The sequence below is a fragment of the Clarias gariepinus genome, chromosome 19 (assembly GCF_024256425.1).
Source record: "Clarias gariepinus isolate MV-2021 ecotype Netherlands chromosome 19, CGAR_prim_01v2, whole genome shotgun sequence".
Classification (NCBI taxonomy): Eukaryota; Metazoa; Chordata; class Actinopteri; order Siluriformes; family Clariidae; genus Clarias; species Clarias gariepinus.
The window spans coordinates 29,900,897-29,919,398 of record NC_071118.1 but is presented as its reverse complement, the minus strand read 5'-3'; the positions used below and the strand labels follow the sequence as shown (position 1 = coordinate 29,919,398).

The following is an 18,502-nucleotide window of genomic DNA, read 5'->3' as shown; positions in this document are numbered from 1 at the left end:
AGTAAAGTAAGTTTAAAGATTGATTCAGACTGTACAACTACACAATAAATAAATAAAAAATCCTTTAAATTGACGAGTGATGCGTAATTGTTTCGGCCTTGCATATCTATTTATTACAAAATTAGAAAATTGTTTTGTGCAGCCTGTACTTTTAGTATGCTAATTAGGACCGACTGAGATCATGTGACCTGCGACCTCATTATATAATTTTCTTCAAAACCTCTATTATGGCAGACACAGAGCCAACTAGCAAAAACAGGCGCAAGCTTTTTACTAAATCTGCTAAGAAAAATCTACACTTGCGTGTTGACATCTTGTTTGTTTTGGCACCCTGTCACGTGACCAGTGTATTTGCATAATCAATAACATTCATTGCACTCTACAGTTAATATACATTCACATTATACATTGTGTGACTGTGACCATACCTAACTGCCATCTCTCCTCTTCTTCTCTTTCTCCCCCTCTTTCTCTTTCCTCTCTCCTCCTGTCTCCCCCTTTCACTCTTTCTCTCTCTCTCTGTCGAGCTACACATGTCGTTCCTGAGCTGCCAGTGATCCAGACTCCCTCTGCCCTCCGGACCTGTCTGACCCATCCTGGTGCCCCGCTTCTGGCTGAAGATCTCGTCACATGGATGCCCCGTGTGTCTCTCTGGGATGCGTCTGGTGTCTGGGAATGATTCTCTCTACCTAGAAGACGGTTCTGGCCTTGACTGGTGTTGGCAACTGTTTCTCTGGGGACTTGACAGTTCAATAGTTCAGGACTGGAACTTCTTACAAGTCTACCTGGGTCTTCAATAACTACCTGGACTCCATATTAACATCAATTAACATCAGCTATTATAGCTGAACTGCCTCCCACCCTACACACTGTATAAATGCAGATCATTTACTGCTTTCTGTTTCACCCAAATGAGGATGGGTTCCCTGTTGAGTCTGGTTCCTCTCAAGGTTTCTTCCTATTACCATCTCAGGGAGTTTTTCCCTCAGCACTGTCGCCCTCGGCTTGCTCACCAGGGACAAACTGACCATTTTGATTCATACAAATTCACATTTCATACAAACTTAAATAATTTTTTTGACTGTGTAAAGCTGCTTTGCGGCAATGAAAATTGCTAAAAGCGCTATACAAATAAAATTTAATTGAATTGAATTGAATTTATTACCATTTCCCAAAGATGCGCGTGTACACAGGATCAGCCTTGTCTGCATTCAATTATTGCTGTGTTTATACAACACATTGTATTTGCTATTAAAAATTTATTCTATTTTTCTCTTCATTTTAAAACACATTCTTACACACATAATATACATTTTGGGAACTGTGTACATGGACGTAAATTTCATTTAACAGTGGGGGGAGGGTGGACAATAAATATAAAATTTATCATGAGCAATTTTTGAAGGGGACACAAACAATACAGTCAAATTGTACTTATAAAGATACGTCCCCATAGTGAAAAACTTTGCTTCTATCATTATTATTGTAGCATGGAGACCGTGTAATTATGGTTATTTTCAAAGTTTTTCTCAGGTTCAATGACAAAGCAGATTGTTTTCATAACTATTGTTTGTTATGTTGTTTACAGTCAAGCCATCAACATACGTTTTGTAATAAAATTTAAACATGACTGTTATTGTGAAAGAGATATAAAATAAGTAATGGTTTGAAACAAAATCAATTATTAAATAATCAATTTACAGTAACTGCTCTATGTAAAAAAAAAAATCCGCAATTTAAAGCAAACTTAATGAATGGACACTAAACAAAAGTACCAAATGTGTTTTTCCTGGTGTCACTGACCCCCACAAACTCTTGGCATATGTTGGTTATGTTAAGGTTGTCAAGCTTGTCTTGAAAAATACAGTGGTGTCAGTTCGGACGTGGCACAGTGCTCATTTAGTAAATGCACAGCTAAACAATATGTTAATTGTGGCCGTTAATGTTGAGTGAACATCATGCCAAGTCGTCACAAGTAAGACACTGCATGGGAAACGGCGTTGGTCGTGTTAGTTGCAGTGCACTATGCAACAAGCTATTGTAAACAAACTAACATTAACCAGATAAGTAATAATTTAATCGCTAATAAAGCAGATTCATGGAAAATTACATCGGTAATCAGCATTTTTCAACTAATTTATAAATGAGTCTGCATCAACTACATTAAAGAGAGTCGCTTTACTTAAAGGGAATAAAATACCATACTTACACACCTGACTTGAACTGGGAAAGCAGGCAGTGGGCCAAACCACTGTGAGGAGGGGGGGGGGGACTCAACTGGTTCTAAATGCAGTTTTTGCGGGTGGGCGAAGGTTCTACTTACACAATTATCTTAGGTATACATACATATATTTTTCACAATGGAGAGTGCGATTTGTTTATTTACGGATTCACGCCCGTGACTGTGTATGGTCTGTGTTATTCTTTAATATTTTGGGTTGTAACCTTATGGTTGACTGGTGTGTGTACGTGTGTGTTAGAGACAGCCCACATCCACAGACCCTCTGTGCTCAGTTCTGATGTCTGGAACACCAACCTGCCTGCTGAGTTCCTTCAGTACCTGTGTGTAAGGGTACCTGTTCTAGTTCTGTAGTTATGTTGCTCACACTGATCTTATTAGGATTTATCTTCTCTTCATTTACTTTCTATGTTGTTAATCGATATAAATAAATGTCTGTTTAAAAGTATGTCTGTTTTTAAAAGCATTTTTTCCACACATGCCAAAAAGTTGTTTTAAATCCCAGATTTTTACATTTTAAATTTATATTATATTTAAATCTTCCTATCTTCCTTTTTTTTTTAGGTCACAGTTGCATAAGCATTTCACTGCCTATCACAGTCTGTACAGTCGTGTAGTGTTCAAAAATCATTTACAGACCTGCTTATACATTATTTATTAATCAGTTACAATGGACTTCTTTACATTTTACACGATGATAAAACAGTGATAAGAGCTGCATCACATTTAGAGCAAAGATCACCTCGACCCGTTCATCACACCGTACACTTCACAAACATTATACACACACACACATGCAAAAATACACCCCGTAGATCTATGATGAAATCTGTGCACCACCATGAGTTACGATGGATATAATTTAGATTCCTTCATTTCTGTAAGTCTAGTAGCATAATTCCACAGGAGTGTCTGATCTCTACAGAGATTAGATCGTTGTTCAGTCTGACTGCAGGCTGTCTCAGTGACACACAGGGAAAAATCCATCCTGAAATCCCCTCACTACTGTTACAGAATTCAAGTTAAATGTAGTTAAAGTAAAGACTATAACATGATGGGAGTGGCGAGCTGCTCGACCCCAGGACCTGCTGGAACACATCTTCATGCTGTTCTGAGATCAGTTCAGAAGAATAACGCTCTCACTTAGTACCCCTTAAACCCTCTTAAAGCCACTTAGGGAAAGTCAACACAGTATTAAATAGGGTTTAATAACTAAACCACACTCACTCACTCACTCACTCACTCAACACTTTTAACATTCTGGTGAGTACTTGTACTTCAGCATGCATGGGAGGTAACTTTAACCATGTTTTTAGGGGTTATGTCACCATTATGTCAACTGATAGGGAAATAGATAATTATTACAATATCAGAAGAACACAATAATGTAAAAAGAGGAAAAATATAAAAATAATAAACCGGAGGTATTGAACACTGACTCTTGCTGTTTGGTTTACCTGCTGGTGACAAATGGAACTACATGAGGAACTACATGAGGAACTCCAGTTCTTTCTATCTACATCTGTCTGCTTTTACTCTGAATCTGTTTGTATCTGTCTGTAAATATTACTGCTGAGACTTTAATCTGTTAATATTATTAACAAAAATTCTAGTGTAGCCTTTGTATTTTTATGTTTATGTAACAGGTTTGGCAAAGAAATGTGTGTGTGTGTGTGCTGATGAGAAAACGTAATCAACCGTTTCAGCTTGAGAAGCTGCACAACAATTTTGGTGCGTCAAAGTTTTTAAAGTGTTTAAAGTTTGCACTCTCACGCATGATCACACATTCACACAATCTCTCACACACATTCAAACAATCTCTCACACACATTCACACACATTCACACTCACACCACTGTCCAGCTATTGAGCTCATACATATTACACCATACAGAAAAATCCCATCAATGTGATGCTGCGCAGTGAGAATGAAGTGGGCAGAAGAAGCTCTTGGTTTGAGTTGTGTGTCTCTGAGTTGTGTGTCTCTGACCGCAGTAGATTTCTTCTGCTCCAGGTAACCACTTCATGATTGTGATTATAACTGTGAGTAAACTGCACACACACATTCACACAGACCTCACACACTCTTCTCGCTTTTAGTTTTCCGTCCCTGCGTTCAGCGCGTCCTGTTCACTGTGCTCCTCCTCCTGATGTTCGATGGCTGCTGGACCTCCACACTCGGCTTCATCCACAGCGGTGGTGCAGGTGACGATGAGTGGAGGCAGAGGCACGCTCCTCGCCAGCTCCTCCATCTGCTTGGCCAGCTCCAGGGTTTTAAACTGCGTGACTTTTGCCAGCTCCAGGGTTTTAGTGGATGTGACGATGGGGATGCGCTTGGCGATTTCCAGAGCTTTCTGCAGTTTCTCTGCTCCGTCGGTGCGGAAGAAGTCGTTGATGGCGCGCTCGGTTTTGCGCAGGTGTGTGTTGATCATGCACAGACGGGTGAGGTTGAGGATGAGGGTGATGGTGAAGGTGATGAGGCACACACTGATGAAGTAAAGCCCCAGGCCGCTGGAGGTCAGGTCGCTGGAGGTGTAGCTCACTCTCAGCGTCACCGTGAAGTTCGAGATGCTCTCGGAGCTCAGCGAGACGCAGGTGTACCGTCCACGATCCCAGAAGGAAACGCTGCTGATGTTCAGTATGTCTTTATCCACAGTGACACGGTTCCCTCCTGCATGCGGCAAAACACCGGCGTTTAATCCTTACAATAACAAACACCTACACGGTACACACAACCAGTGACTCTCCTCACAGAAACGGCCTGCCAGCGTCCCTGGTCATAGACCCAAAAAAAAATTAAGTACCCCAGCCTAGTGTCTGTCTCGATTTTAGTCTAATTGTCCCTCTTTGGTTTAGTCTAACTAACTGTCTGTCTTGAGTTTAGTCTAAGTGTCCTTCTCCAGTTCAGTCTAAGTGTCTGTCTTGGGTTTAGTCTCTCTCAGTGTCTGTCTCGGGACTAGTGTCAATGTCCCCTCAGATTTAGTCTCAATGTCCCTCTCTGTGTCTAGCCCCGGTGTCCCTCGCGGGTCTAGTGTCGGGGTCCTTTTCGGGTCTAGCCCCGGTGTCCCTCTCAGGTTTAGTCTCAGTGTCGTCTACACTGAAAGGATTTTAATCTGGTCCTGTTTCAAATAAAGCATAAGCAAGATATTTGATGTTAATGCTAATGTTAATCATTATAAAAAGTTAAAATGCTGAACAATATACCCGAGTCTTCTCCACTGAGGACGCGTCCCTTAGAGTCGTACCACTCGATGTCTTCATGAGGTTCACTTAGGTTACACCTGATCAGGACACTCGCACCCTCCTTCACAGTGATGACCCCGAGGGAGGGCAGGTCAGAGAGGGCCTTCACACCCACAACCGACACACACTCCCCCACAGGAACACACACAGCGATGCAGAACACACTCAGGAACAACACCTGCTTCATTCTGTAAAAGAAACCTGTGAAGAAAATGGAAACAAATAATCACATAATAATTATTATTTTAAAAAATATTTAAAAAGAGACTCGTTTATAAATAATATAAATAATATAAATAATACTCACCTTATTACACCTGATGAAACTAATCAGTGCTGCGTGTTTACCTGCGGAGAGCAGCACACTCACTTCCGGGTTTCAGACTCTACAGGTGTGTGTGTGTGTGTGTGTGTGTCCGGTTTTACCTGTTCGGCGGCGGCGCGCGCGTGCGCGCATTCTCACATACCATGCTCGCATACCGCAACGGGGGCGGGGCTACCGGAAACCACGTGACTATTAAAGTTTTACATACACGCACAAAAACTACCAGACATACCTTTTTTATTTTATTAAAACAAGACGGAAATACGACGTGTTCTGAACAATTGTAAACATTCTGAATAAAACGTGTGTGATAAAAATGTGTAATATCCGAGGTGTAGTGATGTGTGATTCCGCGCCATATGTTTATGTGTATTAATTCCTTCCCCATTCATATGTTTAAAACTACGAGATTTTTTTTTATGAACGAAAAACCGGAAGTTTCGTAAGCAAATCAGAGCCCGCCCCCTCATCCGGGGTATTCCGGGCTGGCTCCACGCGTCGGCCATGTTGGTGCGGTCAAGTGAAGGACAGCTGTGGGCTTTATGGATAAAAAGCTTTAGAAAGCTTTCAGTTTTCAAACAGTTTCAGTGTTTTTATATTTAAGGGGAGAATGTTCTAGTTGTGGTACTGCTCCCTATTTTCTGTACTTATATATATATATATAGACTATACGACACTTATATTCTGTATTATTTATACTGTACTGTTTCTCTTATATTTAATATATTGAATAATTATAGAAAGTGACTGATTGTCTCACTGTTCATTTTGTATTCGTTGATTATTTTCAGGTTTCTCAATGACAGTCAAATACTCGTACTTAAAGATCCACAAATAATTAAATGAAATGGTAAAAACCACAACATACTGGTGCTCCTTTATTCTCACTTCCCCTGTGTAATGCCTGCTCCACCCACCCATGGCATCGCCCGTACTGTACTGAGCTCGTGTTTGTTTTACTGCTGTGTAATCTTTTCACCATGATAAAACTCTTCTTAAACTCCATTATATGTGTGTGTGTGTGTGTGTTTGGTTACAGCTGATTAATGAACATAAAGCTGGTGGTGGAGCAGCCTCGACCCTCACGTAATGAGAAAATCCTCATCTACTGTCTCTTATTAAAATATTATTAAAACTAGTTCCAGGTATAAATTTAATTTTTTTTGTTCTAATATTAAATTATTTCTCTAATTTTAATCCTGTCCGGCTGAATCTGCACCTGTTTTTATTCCTTCATCATCTGTTCATTCTTTCCCCCACTCAGCGCTTAGTGTGTGTGTGTGTGTGTGTGTGTGTGGGTCAGGTTTAACATTGACTTCAGGTGTAATAACTCTTGTAATGTGTGTTTTTCACTCTCACAACCTGAGAGCAAAGTTTTATTTGATTAGTGTCAGAGGTAGCAGGTGGGAATAAAACAGGATGAATTGTTTACTAATGTTTGAGTTTTTCACCTCTCCTGCACACACATACAGGTTGGGTAAAGGTGATGAAAGTTTGTGAGTCAGAGATATGAGTGTGTGAGCACCGGCGTGCCTCAGGGATGGATTACGGTGTCACTGAGTTTCACGGAGCACAAGCTCTTTACTGGAATTCCGCTGCCACGGATTTGAGACATTAAGAGTCAGATGTAAAGGAGATTACAGTCTTAAAGTGCAATGTCCACAGTGCAGAACCTCACACACACACACACACACACACACACACACACACCCTTCAACACACATCTTTTACTTAACATGGTGAGGTTCTGGTGTTCTGACTCTGACCCAGCTGCAGCCTGGTTTTATTACATTTCAGATAAACAGCAGATGTCCCTCTCCGGGACATGACCGGCCTTTTTGACAACCATTAACCCCCCAAAAATTAATCATTGCAGGGGTTTTAGTTTATTTGTGTTTGAGCAATGTCAGGGCGCAGACTGCGAGACATTCTGAGGTGTTAAAGACGAAGAGTACGAGGACGTGGGACAGAGCAGAACTGAAGAAGACGCAGACATGGGATTTGCAGAACTTCTGGATGAAATAGGAGGACTTGGACGTTTCCAGCTGATCCAAATCATGCTGCTGTCAATCCCGGGCATCCTGATGGCCAGTCAGAATTTACTCAATAACTTCACAGCAGGAATCCCAGTCCATCACTGCTCCATCCCGAACCTGACGTCTGCTCTGAACCTGTCCATCTCCGAGGACGTTGAGCTCTCTCTGCTGAGAGCGTTCATCCCCGAGACCGAGTCTCAGCTCTCCAAATGCAGCAGGTACGTTCAGCCTCAGTGGCACCTGACCGGAGCAAATCACACCCAGTCTGGGAACCTGAGCTTGACTGGGACGGAGACAGAGAGCTGTGTGGACGGATGGACTTACAAGAAGAACGAGTTTATCTCCACCATCGTGTCTGAGGTTCGTGAGCTCACTGATTAGACCTCTCATTATCCCTTTAAACACACACACACACACACACACACACACACACACACACACACACACACAGGCCTTTGTAGAGTGACTGAGGAGTTTAAAAAAAAAAAAAAAAAGGATTTAATGGGTTGAAACCATTAGAATGGTGCGTAGGTTTCTATGGCATCCAGGGTTTTTTCGGGGTCAAAGGTCATTTCTGACCTAGAAAAAAACCTGACCCTGTGTCAAACAGTGTCGGGGTGAAGAACTCTGTGGTGTTCTGCATCCTCTTCAGAGCGTCACGCTTTCTAGGCTCAATACTCAGATTTATGTAAGCTGTACTACACACTGGAGGTCGTGCTGTTGTGCTGTGATATCTTCAGTACTCGGGGTGGCGGCCGTTCTGATATTCAGTACAACAGCACAACCTCCAGTGGGATATTGCTTATTTAACACCTGTGATGTGGCGTGATACATATAGTTAAAATCCCAGTGTTCTTTCTGTCTGTTATCTCCACTGGTGTAATGGCTCTCGTCCAATCAGATTAATAGCTCGGAACTAACTGGTGTATAATGAGTTTTATATTAACAAAACTGCACTATGAGTTTTAACTCCACCGCGGTTTATAATGCTGATGCAGTTTGGACTCTGTGTGTATGTTTGTGTGTGTGTGTGTGTGTGTGTGTTCCTCTAGTGGGATCTGGTGTGTAGTCTCCGTCCCCTCAAACAGATGAGTCAGACCATCTACATGGGTGGAGTTCTCACAGGTGCTATTATTTTTGGTGGACTTTCAGACAAGTGAGTCGAATCTCATGAGTTTCTTGTTGTTCCTCACTGTTCCTCACTGTTCCTCTTATGCTCCTCTCATGTTCCTCTCATGCTCCTGTTCACCTGCAGGTTTGGGAGGAAAGTGTTACTCACCTGGTCGTATTTCCAGTTAGCCGCGTTGGGGAGCTTCACCGCTCTCTCTCCGTCCTACCTGGCCTACTGCACCCTCCGCTTCCTCACTGGCATGGCGGTGTCAGGAGTCATCCTCAACACTGTGTCCCTCAGTGAGTAATGCTTAGTTACTCAACACCACCATCATCACCATCATCATTGTCATCAGTGGCAGTGAGATGAGCCGGAGCTGACGTTTATGTCAGATGTTTGCTTTTCCAGCTGGACCTCACGTCGCTCAGTTATGTAAGAGTCATGCACAGAGCTGGTCAGCAAGTTCACGCCGCAGCGCTGCTCAGTTCTGAGTTCTGATTGGTCACAAGCTGTTGATGAAATCAAGAAAAAACACAAAGCCTAAGCTTTAGGGAGTTTTTTCTATTCCACTCTAATGCCGAGACCCAAGTCAGTCGTCTCTGATAATGAGATAAACGGATCCATGAAGCACTGCGTGAACACCTTCAACTAATAACCATTTATAAAGAAGTAGTTTTTATAAAACCTAAGCACTTTGCTTTGGGCTTCTAAAGAAGAATATCTGAAAGAAATTCTTCAATAATCTTTAAATAAAGCATCTTAAACATGCATTTCTCATAGTGTGTATGTGTGTGTGTGTGTGTTTAGAGGTGGAATGGATCCCCACGAAGACCCGCACTGTGGTGGGTTCGCTCTCCTCCCTGTTCTTCACCTTCGGTCAGGTGGTTCTAGCTGGAGTAGCGTACAGTTTGAGGGACTGGAGGAAGCTGCACCTGGCCGTCTGCTTGCCGTTCTTCATCATGTTCCTCTACAGCTGGTAAGGATGGAAAATGACACCTTCAGGACAAAGCTCCTTTAGGGGTTCAGTCTACTAAGTGTAGATGGGGCTTTGAGCCACTGTTGAGTTTTTGTGGTCATAATGTTCAGGTGGTTCTCAGAGTCGGCGCGATGGTTGGTGTTGAATGGTCGCCCGGTTGAAGCTCTGCAACAGCTCCACCGTGTGGCCAAAATCAACGGCAAACATGAAGCAGTGGAGAAAATCACCCTGGAGGTCTGGAGGATATTTAATTCAATTCAATTCAATTCAGCTTTATTTGTATAGCACTTTTAACAAACATTTTCGCAAAGCAGCTTTACACAATCAAAAGAATTATTTAAGTTGGTATAAAATGTGAATGTGTATGAATGAAAATGATAAGATTGTCCCTGATGATTAAGCCGAGGACTGATCTGGGGATTGATCTGTAGTCATACTGTGTGTTAGGAGGGTTATCACTTCACCGTCAACAAACCTTAGGGATCAATGAGAGACCTGCTCCTTTACCTAAGGCTAATCTATTTAAAAAAATGCTTGGCTAAATAAATAGGTTTTTAGCCTGGACTTAAACACTGAGACTGTGTCTGAGTCCCGAACACTATTTGGAAGACTATTCCATAACTTTGGGGCTTTATAAGAAAAAGCCCTGCCCCCAGCTGTATTTTTAAAAATACGCGGTACTGACAAGCAGCCTGCATCCTTTGATCGAAGTAGGCGTGGCGGATCGTAAGACACTAGCAGTTCACTCAGGTACTGCGGCGCGAGACCATTTAATGCTTTATATGTCAAGAGTAGTATTTTAAAATCAATGCGAAATTTCACAGGAAGCCAATGAAGTGAAGATATGATAGGGGTGATGTGCTCATATCTTCTGGTTCTAGTGAGGACTCTCGCTGCTGCATTCTGGACTAGCTGAAGCTTATTTATGCATCTAGCTGAACAACCAGACAGTAAGGCATTACAATAGTCCAACCTAGAGGTGATAAAAGCATAAACAAGTTTTTCTGCATTGTTTAGCGACAATAAATTTCTTATCTTGGCAATATTTCTGAGGTGAAAGAATGCTATCCTGGTAATATTATCTACATGAGCTTCAAATAAAAGGCTTGAATCTATAATCACACCGAGGTCTTTTACTGTTGCACTTGATGGAACAGAAAGGCCATTTAATCTAAAATTATCTAAACTCTTGCTTCTAGCTGCATGCAGTCCTATGGCTAGAACTTCTGTCTTATCAGGATTAAGCAAAAGGAAGTTTATTTGCATCCAATTTCTTATGTCCTGCACACATTGCTCAACTTTAGTAAGCTGTTTTTTCTCATTAGGTTTTGCTGAGACATATAACTGTGTGTCGTCAGCGTAACAATGAAAACTAATACCATGTTTACGGATTATGTTGCCCAGACGAAGCATGTAAAGGGAAAAAAGCAGTGGACCCAAAACTGAACCCTGTGGAACACCAAACTCCACTAGAGAACATGCAGAATAATCACCATTTAAGTCTACATACTGATAATGATGGGTCAGATAGGATCTGAGCCAGGAGAGGGCTGTACCCTTAATTCCCACTACATTTTCTAATCTGTGAAGAAGAATACTATGATCAATGGTGTCAAAAGCTGCACTGAGGTCGAGTAACACAAGTATAGTGACACAACCCTGATCAGAGGCCAATAGGATGTCATTTACTACTTTAACGAGTGCTGTCTCTGTACTGTGATGAGGCCTAAATCCTGACTGATACAGTTCATGTATGCCATTTCTATGTAGATATGAGCATAGCTGCTCCGCTACTATCTTTTCCAGAATCTTAGAGATAAAGGGGAGGTTTGATATTGGTCTGTAACTGGACAGCTGACAGGGGTCGAGGTCAGGTTTCTTAACCGGTTTGATAACTGCTAATTTAAAAGATTTTGGAACATAACCAATGCTGAGTGAAGAATTAATTATTCTCAACAGGGGTTCTGTTATTGCTGGTACTATCTGTTTAAGAAAATGTGTCGGTACAGGATCTAATATACAGGTTGATGAATTTGCAGAAGAGATGAGTGAAATTAGTTCATTCTCTTCAAGGGGAGTAAAGTATTCTAGGTTTCGATCTGACATGGCTAGATTAACATCTGCATTAATTACATTGTTGGTTTCAAATCCTCAATTTTATGCCTAATATTTACAATTTTATTATTAAAAAAGTTCATGAAGTCCTTACTATTACATGATGTTGTTGTGGAGATTTCTGCAGTGGTCTTATTTCTGGTTAATTTGGCTACAGCATTAAATAAGAATCTAGGATTATTTTTGTTATTTTCTATAAGAGTGGAGAGATATGTTGATCTAGCTACACTAAGAGCTTTTCTATAGTTCAGGATGCTCTCCTTCCATGCTATTTGAAATACTAGTAATTTAGTTTGACGCCATTTACGTTTTAATTTCCGAGCGGTCTGTTTTAAAGTGCGCGTGTGATCGTTATACCAGGGAGCAAGTTTTTTATCTCTAATAATTTTTCTTTTGACTGGAGCTACATTATCTAAGGTATAGCGAAATGTCGACTCTAAATATTCAGTCGCCTGATCGAGTTCTGTGGGGTCATACGGTGATCTAATCGAAGTTGGGAACTCTGGGAGATTACTGATAAAACTCTGTTTGGTAGTTGATGTGAATGTACGTTTCATACGGTAGCGCGGCGCTGTGTGTACATTATTACTGTAACACACTTGAATTGAGACAAGATAGTGATCTGAGATAACTTCAGATAGTGGAATTGTGAATAAATTTCTTATACTTAATCCAAATAATATTATTAAATCTAAAGTGTGACCTGCTTTATGAGTGGGTCCTACTACACACTGATTTACTCCTACCGAGTCCAGTATGGACATAAATGCAGTTCTCAGAGGGTCTTCTGGATTCTCAAAATGAATATTAAAATCTCCAGCAATTAACACTTTGTCTACAGAAACGACTAGGTTTAAGAGGAAATCTGCAAATTCACAGAGAAATTCCGAGTACGGCCCTGGAGGTCTGTAAATGACAATTAGTGTAATCGACTGAGCTGACTTAATATTTGTAAGTACACTTGTTATGTTACTATAGAGAATTTCAAATGAATTAAATTTGTGTCCGTGTTTTTGTACAATAGTCAAATTATCATTGTGAATAACTGCGACGCCTCCTCCTCTACCAGTTAACCGAGGCTGGTGTATGTAGCTGTATCCAGGAGGACTAGCTTCATTTAGAGCTACATACTCGTCCTGTTTAATCCAGGTTTCTGTTAAACAGAGTATATCAAACTCCTGGTCTGTGATAGTTTCATTAACTATAACTGCTTTAGATGCGAGAGATCTAATATTTAACAGTCCAACAGCTATACTACAGGAAATGAGAGCAGCACCTTCCCGAGTGGCATGGACACCGTCCCGCCCTAACAGGCCAGTTTTGCCCTTAAAGGTCTTCCAATTATCTATGAAGCCCACATTGTTTTCGGAGCACCACCTGGACATCCAGCGGTTCAGCGACCATAACCTGCTGTAAGCTATGTCACCACGTCTCATTGGGATGGGACCAGAGCATACTACTATTTACACAGTGTAAACAAAATCCTTCATGGCAGCTAGCTAACGTTTACATGCTACATGACTAGCCACTGTAACAGCATGTGGTGGGAAACTCAGAGCGCAGGGAGAGGTCGGGTCGAATACTGGGGGGTGATGATCTGTGCGTGTGTGTGTGTAGGTGCTGCAGTCACACATGAAGAAGGAGCTCCAGTCCCGTAAGACGATGTTAACGGCGTACGATCTGCTGCGCACGCCGGTCATGAGGAGGATCTCCCTCTGCCTCGTAGTCGTCTGGTACAAAAACAAAACAAATATTTCTCAATGTCAGCAAGAGGAAGGTGGGTGGAGTCTGTTTACAGAGTTTTAATTCTCCCTCATCCTGTGTGTTTCTATGGAAACGGTTCAGACTTTGCTCTGAAATAAAAATCTAAAGTTTACAGTAACCTTTGTGTGACCTTGCGCTTCTCCTGCACTCCAGGTTCTCCACCAGTTTTGCGTATTACGGTCTGGCCATGGATCTGCAGAAGTTCGGGGTGAGCATCTACCTGATGCAGGTGATCTTCGGGGCGGTGGATTTTCCCGCCAAGCTGGTGGCTCTGGTGATGTTGACCTATCTGGGTCGGCGTTTAACCCAGGGCACGTGTCTGCTCGTGTCGGCCTTCGTCATCTTCACCAACATCTTCATCCCTAATGGTGAGTCTCAGGTGGAGTGAGGTTCATGTCCACATTAGTGCTGAGAGACAGATGTGTTTATAAACTCATTCCCCCCGACACACAGACATGCAGGTGATGAGGACGGCGCTGGCCGTGCTGGGGAAAGGCTTCACCTCGGCTTCCTTCACCTGTGTGTACCTCTACACCGGAGAGCTCTATCCCACCATCATCAGGTCAGACACCACATCGACTCACAAACACACACACACACACACACTTCCTCTAACAGCATGTCCCTGAGTGGTTTATCTGTTTATGGTTACATCAACATCTCCATCAGTTAGGAAAAAGTCACCAGATAATGATTACACCCTGTGTGTGTGTGTGTGTGTGCAGGCAGACTGGGATGGGCTTTGCCTCCACTATGGCGCGTGTCGGCTCCATGGCGGCTCCGGCGGTTCTGATCCTGGACGAGGTGTTCCCTTCGCTGCCCAGCGTGGTTTACGGAGCAGCGGCGGTAATCGCAGGACTCATAGCGTTCCTGCTCCCCGAGACCCTGAACGTGCCGCTGCCCGACACCATCGAGGACGTGGAGGAGAAATGGTGAGTACGGCCGATCAGGGGGAGTCACAGTCTGGATATAAAAATGAGAATGGAATTAAAATAACCGCATTCACACTGTCCGAGTCACGCAAACCCGATTCTCAGCTGCACTGATGATGGAACTGTTCACACTTTCAGGTCAAAGAAATCATGCAAGGTTCTAGAGCAGGACGAGACCGTGGCACTCGACACACTCCGTCAGACTGCAGAGGAGAGCGAGAAGCAACAGTCAAGTGGCCTCAAGGCTCTCTAACACACACACACACACACGCACACACACACACACACACACTGATCCTGTGCCAGGCTTCAACCTTCCTCTAGTGTTCATGATACACAATAAAGAGAAGAACATCATCACACTGCTAGTCGGCTTTCCTTTGTCATTGCAATGCATTGTGGGTATTTGAGTTTGTCCACACTGACCATCACTGTGCAAACACACATTATTATATTAGTTTATTTACCTGGGATTTGTTTATCGAGGTGTTGGGGATAAGACATGAATAAAAACTGAGCGAGGAACACATAGGGCTAAAACAGTACTGGTTCTGATTGAATTGTTTTTATGTTCTACATATAAATACAGAAGATGTGTGTGGGCCAAAGAAGCTCCTTCTGAAGTCTATACAACATGGAAGTGACCGATCCCGCTTCCCTAAACATTTTAAGTTGCTAACTTCAGCCGTTTTGGAGAGATGATTTCATAAGAGCCCCTAAATGATCATTTTTCAGCGTTATACTGTCTCACTTTAAACAATAATCATTTAAAATACAAATTATTTATATTTCTTTATAAGTGTTGATATTAAAATTGGTTTAAGCTTCTAGAAGCCTGTGACCTGTAAATAGTCTTTTGGTAAAAAGCTTAAAAAGAAAAAAATCTGTAGTGTCCGTAACCATGTGTCACGATCCGAGGAGACGAGGTGGATCCAAGCGCAGAGCGCGTGTGGGAAACTGCGGCGGTTATCCTGTGATGAGAGGAGGCGCGGCCTCGAACCGAGAGCGCGGGAGTGGAGAGCCGCCGCGCGCTGAATGTAAGTCAGTGGGGAATAATCGAGAGCGGTGAATGAGGAGGGGGCTGGGCTTCAGGCGTGGGCGTGACCTGGCATACCCTGACATCATGTCAAATTTATGTTGCAATATCTCCACTTTTTTTTTGCTTTTTAAAATAATACACTTTTATTTAGTACCAATCAGGGCTTCACACCTGAGCTCAGCTCACACACACCTCACATGAGATCATTCAGTGTGTGTGACAAGACTAAAACACTCAGAACCTTCAGAACCCCGAGAACAGAACCTTCTCCTCACCATCAGCACTAAAGACCAGGCCTCGAACCCAAACCCCCCCCCCCCCCCAACAAGAACCAGGAAGTGGGTTCTGTTCAGTGGAGAGTCGGGAGGAGGAGCCAAATGACCCTGCACTGATGTCATGCGGCCTGAAGCCGGCGATGTTTCATCATTTTGTAAATGGTTTGTTCCATTTTGATGTGTGTGTGTGTGTGTAGGGTAGTGTTAATTTTGTGAGCTTTTTTTTAAATTTTATTCTTAGTCTTAGTCCCGAGATAAATGTCCCTGTTAGTTTTTATCATATTTAATCAATCTTTTCCTTTTTTTGTTTAGTCGACTAAAAGTCTGGACATTTTAGTCTAGTTTTAGTCGATAAACGTAACATTTTAGCAATAAGATTATCATTAATTAACCCTAAATTTGCTCTGTAGATTTAATCAATAATAAAAGTTTTTACAAAATAATTATCTTAACATTTAAAATGTATTTTTTCTTCTGATGTTTTCAGCTAGTTAACTGAGCTGTAACGTAACTGTAACGTCCCGTCACTGCGCGCAAACTACTCCTGATACACCGCGCGCCGTTACGCAGAAACACCTGCGGCTACCCGTGTCGTAACATAAGGACACTGTATCACAGCGAGATGTGTGAGTGTGTGTGATGTGTGTGTGTGAGATGTGTGTGTGTAGTGGTTAGCACTGTGGCCAGGGGTAGCTCAGTGGTTAAGGCATTGGACTACGGTTGGGAAGATCCCAGGTTCAAACCCCACAACCACCAGGTTGCCACTGTTGGGCCCTTGAGCGCGGCCCTTAACCCTCAACTGCTCAGATGTGTAATGAGATAAAAATGTAAGTCGCTCTGGATAAGAGAGTCTGCCAAATGCCTAAATGGAGGTGTGTATGTAAGGGAGATGTGTGTGTGTGTGTGTGTAGTGGTTAGCACTGTGGCATGCCTGGTGCCTCCGTGTTCTCCGGTTTCCTCTCTCACACTCCAAACACGGAGAGAGAAAAAGTGTGTGTCTGTGTGTGAGAGAGAGAGAGAGAGAGAGAAAAAGTGTTTTTTTCTTTCTCTATCTGTTTGTTCATTTGTTTATGGTTTTAAAATCCTTGAATCCATTTTGGCGGGAATTTGCACAGGAAGTGGGCGTGTCATGGCTCAGAGCGTGCGTATGAAAAAGGAGAGTGGAAAGAGAAAGTACTGTGTGTGTGTGAGTATGTGTGCGTGTGTGTGTGTATGTGTGCGTGTGTGTGAGTATGTGTGCGTGCGTGTGTGTGTGTATGTGTGTGTGTGTGTGTATGTGTGTGTGTGAGTATGTGTATGTGTGTGTGAGTATGTGTGTGTGTGTGTGTGTATACACATTGTGACTGAGCATACGCAACAGCAGAAGTATATCAGACCTCACACACTTCTTTAAAGCGCTCAGTGCCGGAGTGGTGTGTGTGTGTGTGTGTGTGTGTGTGTGTTGTGTGCTCTGTGCTCTGACTCTTCACCATGAAGACGTTGCGACTCCTCGCCTGCTGTAAGTCCTGAACTTTCTTCAGATTTCCACTGAAACTCTCACAGCTTTAAAGATCAGAGTTACAGTCAGGGAGAAACGCTGCTTTACTCAATAACTCAAGTACCAGGACTCAAGTCAAGTTACTCCACTCCAGGTAGAATGTGTTACTCAGGACGTGCAAAAGTACTGGCACCCCACACAGAAACCGATTTTTCTGGAGATCTTTGTGACTGAGTTACTGATAAACAGGATTTTAAAGGCTTTTAAACACAGCTGAAGTCGAGTCTGTTGATATTATAATCCTGCATAAAGTTTTGCAGAAATTTAAAATCTTCATCAATTTTTACTGAAACAAAATGAAAAGTGAATAATAAGTAAATAAATGAGCAGTTAATCAGTCGTGCTCAGACGCTTGGTGATGAAGTTCATAAAAGCTTTTAGGGATTAAAATGTCTTTACTCGATTTATTTCAATTCATTTATAAAACAGTACAGATCCGGAGCGGAGCAATCCGCAGCATAGGTCAAAGACCATTAAAGTATAAATAAATGTGTTTACATGGAGGTCCTGTTAGTGTGTGTTAATGTGGAGGCTTTAGACTTCAAACTGTGTGTTTGTGTTTTCAGGTAAAACAAAATTTATTGTTACTTTTAAAAAGTGTGAATTTTATCATTACTGGAATATGGGAATGATGTCAACTCTCAAAATGAGCTTATTATTATTATTATTATTATTGTTATTATTATTATTATTCTGTTTTTGGCCATAGAAACAACCAAAAGCAACAATAAAAACCTGTGATTGTGTTTATTTGACCATTTCTTTATTTTTTGCTCAGTCATGTTTGTATTTTTGGTTAAAATAAGCTAAAATTAAGTTCATCATAACGTCCAGGTTGTGCTGGAAAGAAGGACGTCACTCTGTCCTGGACAATCCTGAGACCTTTATATGTTTATAAAAAATAAAAAAA

General features: G+C 42.1%; 2 protein-coding genes across 2 annotated transcripts; one reads left to right on the top strand and one right to left on the bottom strand.

Annotated features, from left to right (window-relative positions):
• Nucleotides 1–4,216: 4,216 nt before the first annotated feature.
• On the bottom strand, nt 4,217–7,078 carry LOC128507270 (microfibril-associated glycoprotein 3-like). The gene is made up of 3 exons (XM_053478019.1): nt 5,790–7,078; nt 5,444–5,683; nt 4,217–4,910 (listed from the first exon to the last, which is right to left on the bottom strand). The coding sequence occupies exons 2-3, from the start codon at nt 5,667–5,669 to the stop codon at nt 4,336–4,338; spliced, it is 801 nt and encodes a 266-aa protein (XP_053333994.1). The 5' UTR covers nt 5,670–5,683; nt 5,790–7,078; the 3' UTR covers nt 4,217–4,335.
• Nucleotides 7,079–7,801: 723 nt separating this feature from the next.
• Nucleotides 7,802–15,101, top strand: oatx (organic anion transporter X). Its single transcript, XM_053477940.1, has 10 exons — nt 7,802–8,203; nt 8,896–8,999; nt 9,099–9,253; nt 9,762–9,930; nt 10,041–10,164; nt 13,663–13,778; nt 13,963–14,177; nt 14,263–14,371; nt 14,535–14,741; nt 14,880–15,101. The coding sequence occupies exons 1-10, from the start codon at nt 7,802–7,804 to the stop codon at nt 14,992–14,994; spliced, it is 1,716 nt and encodes a 571-aa protein (XP_053333915.1). The 3' UTR covers nt 14,995–15,101.
• The last annotated feature ends 3,401 nt before the right edge of the window (nt 15,102–18,502 follow it).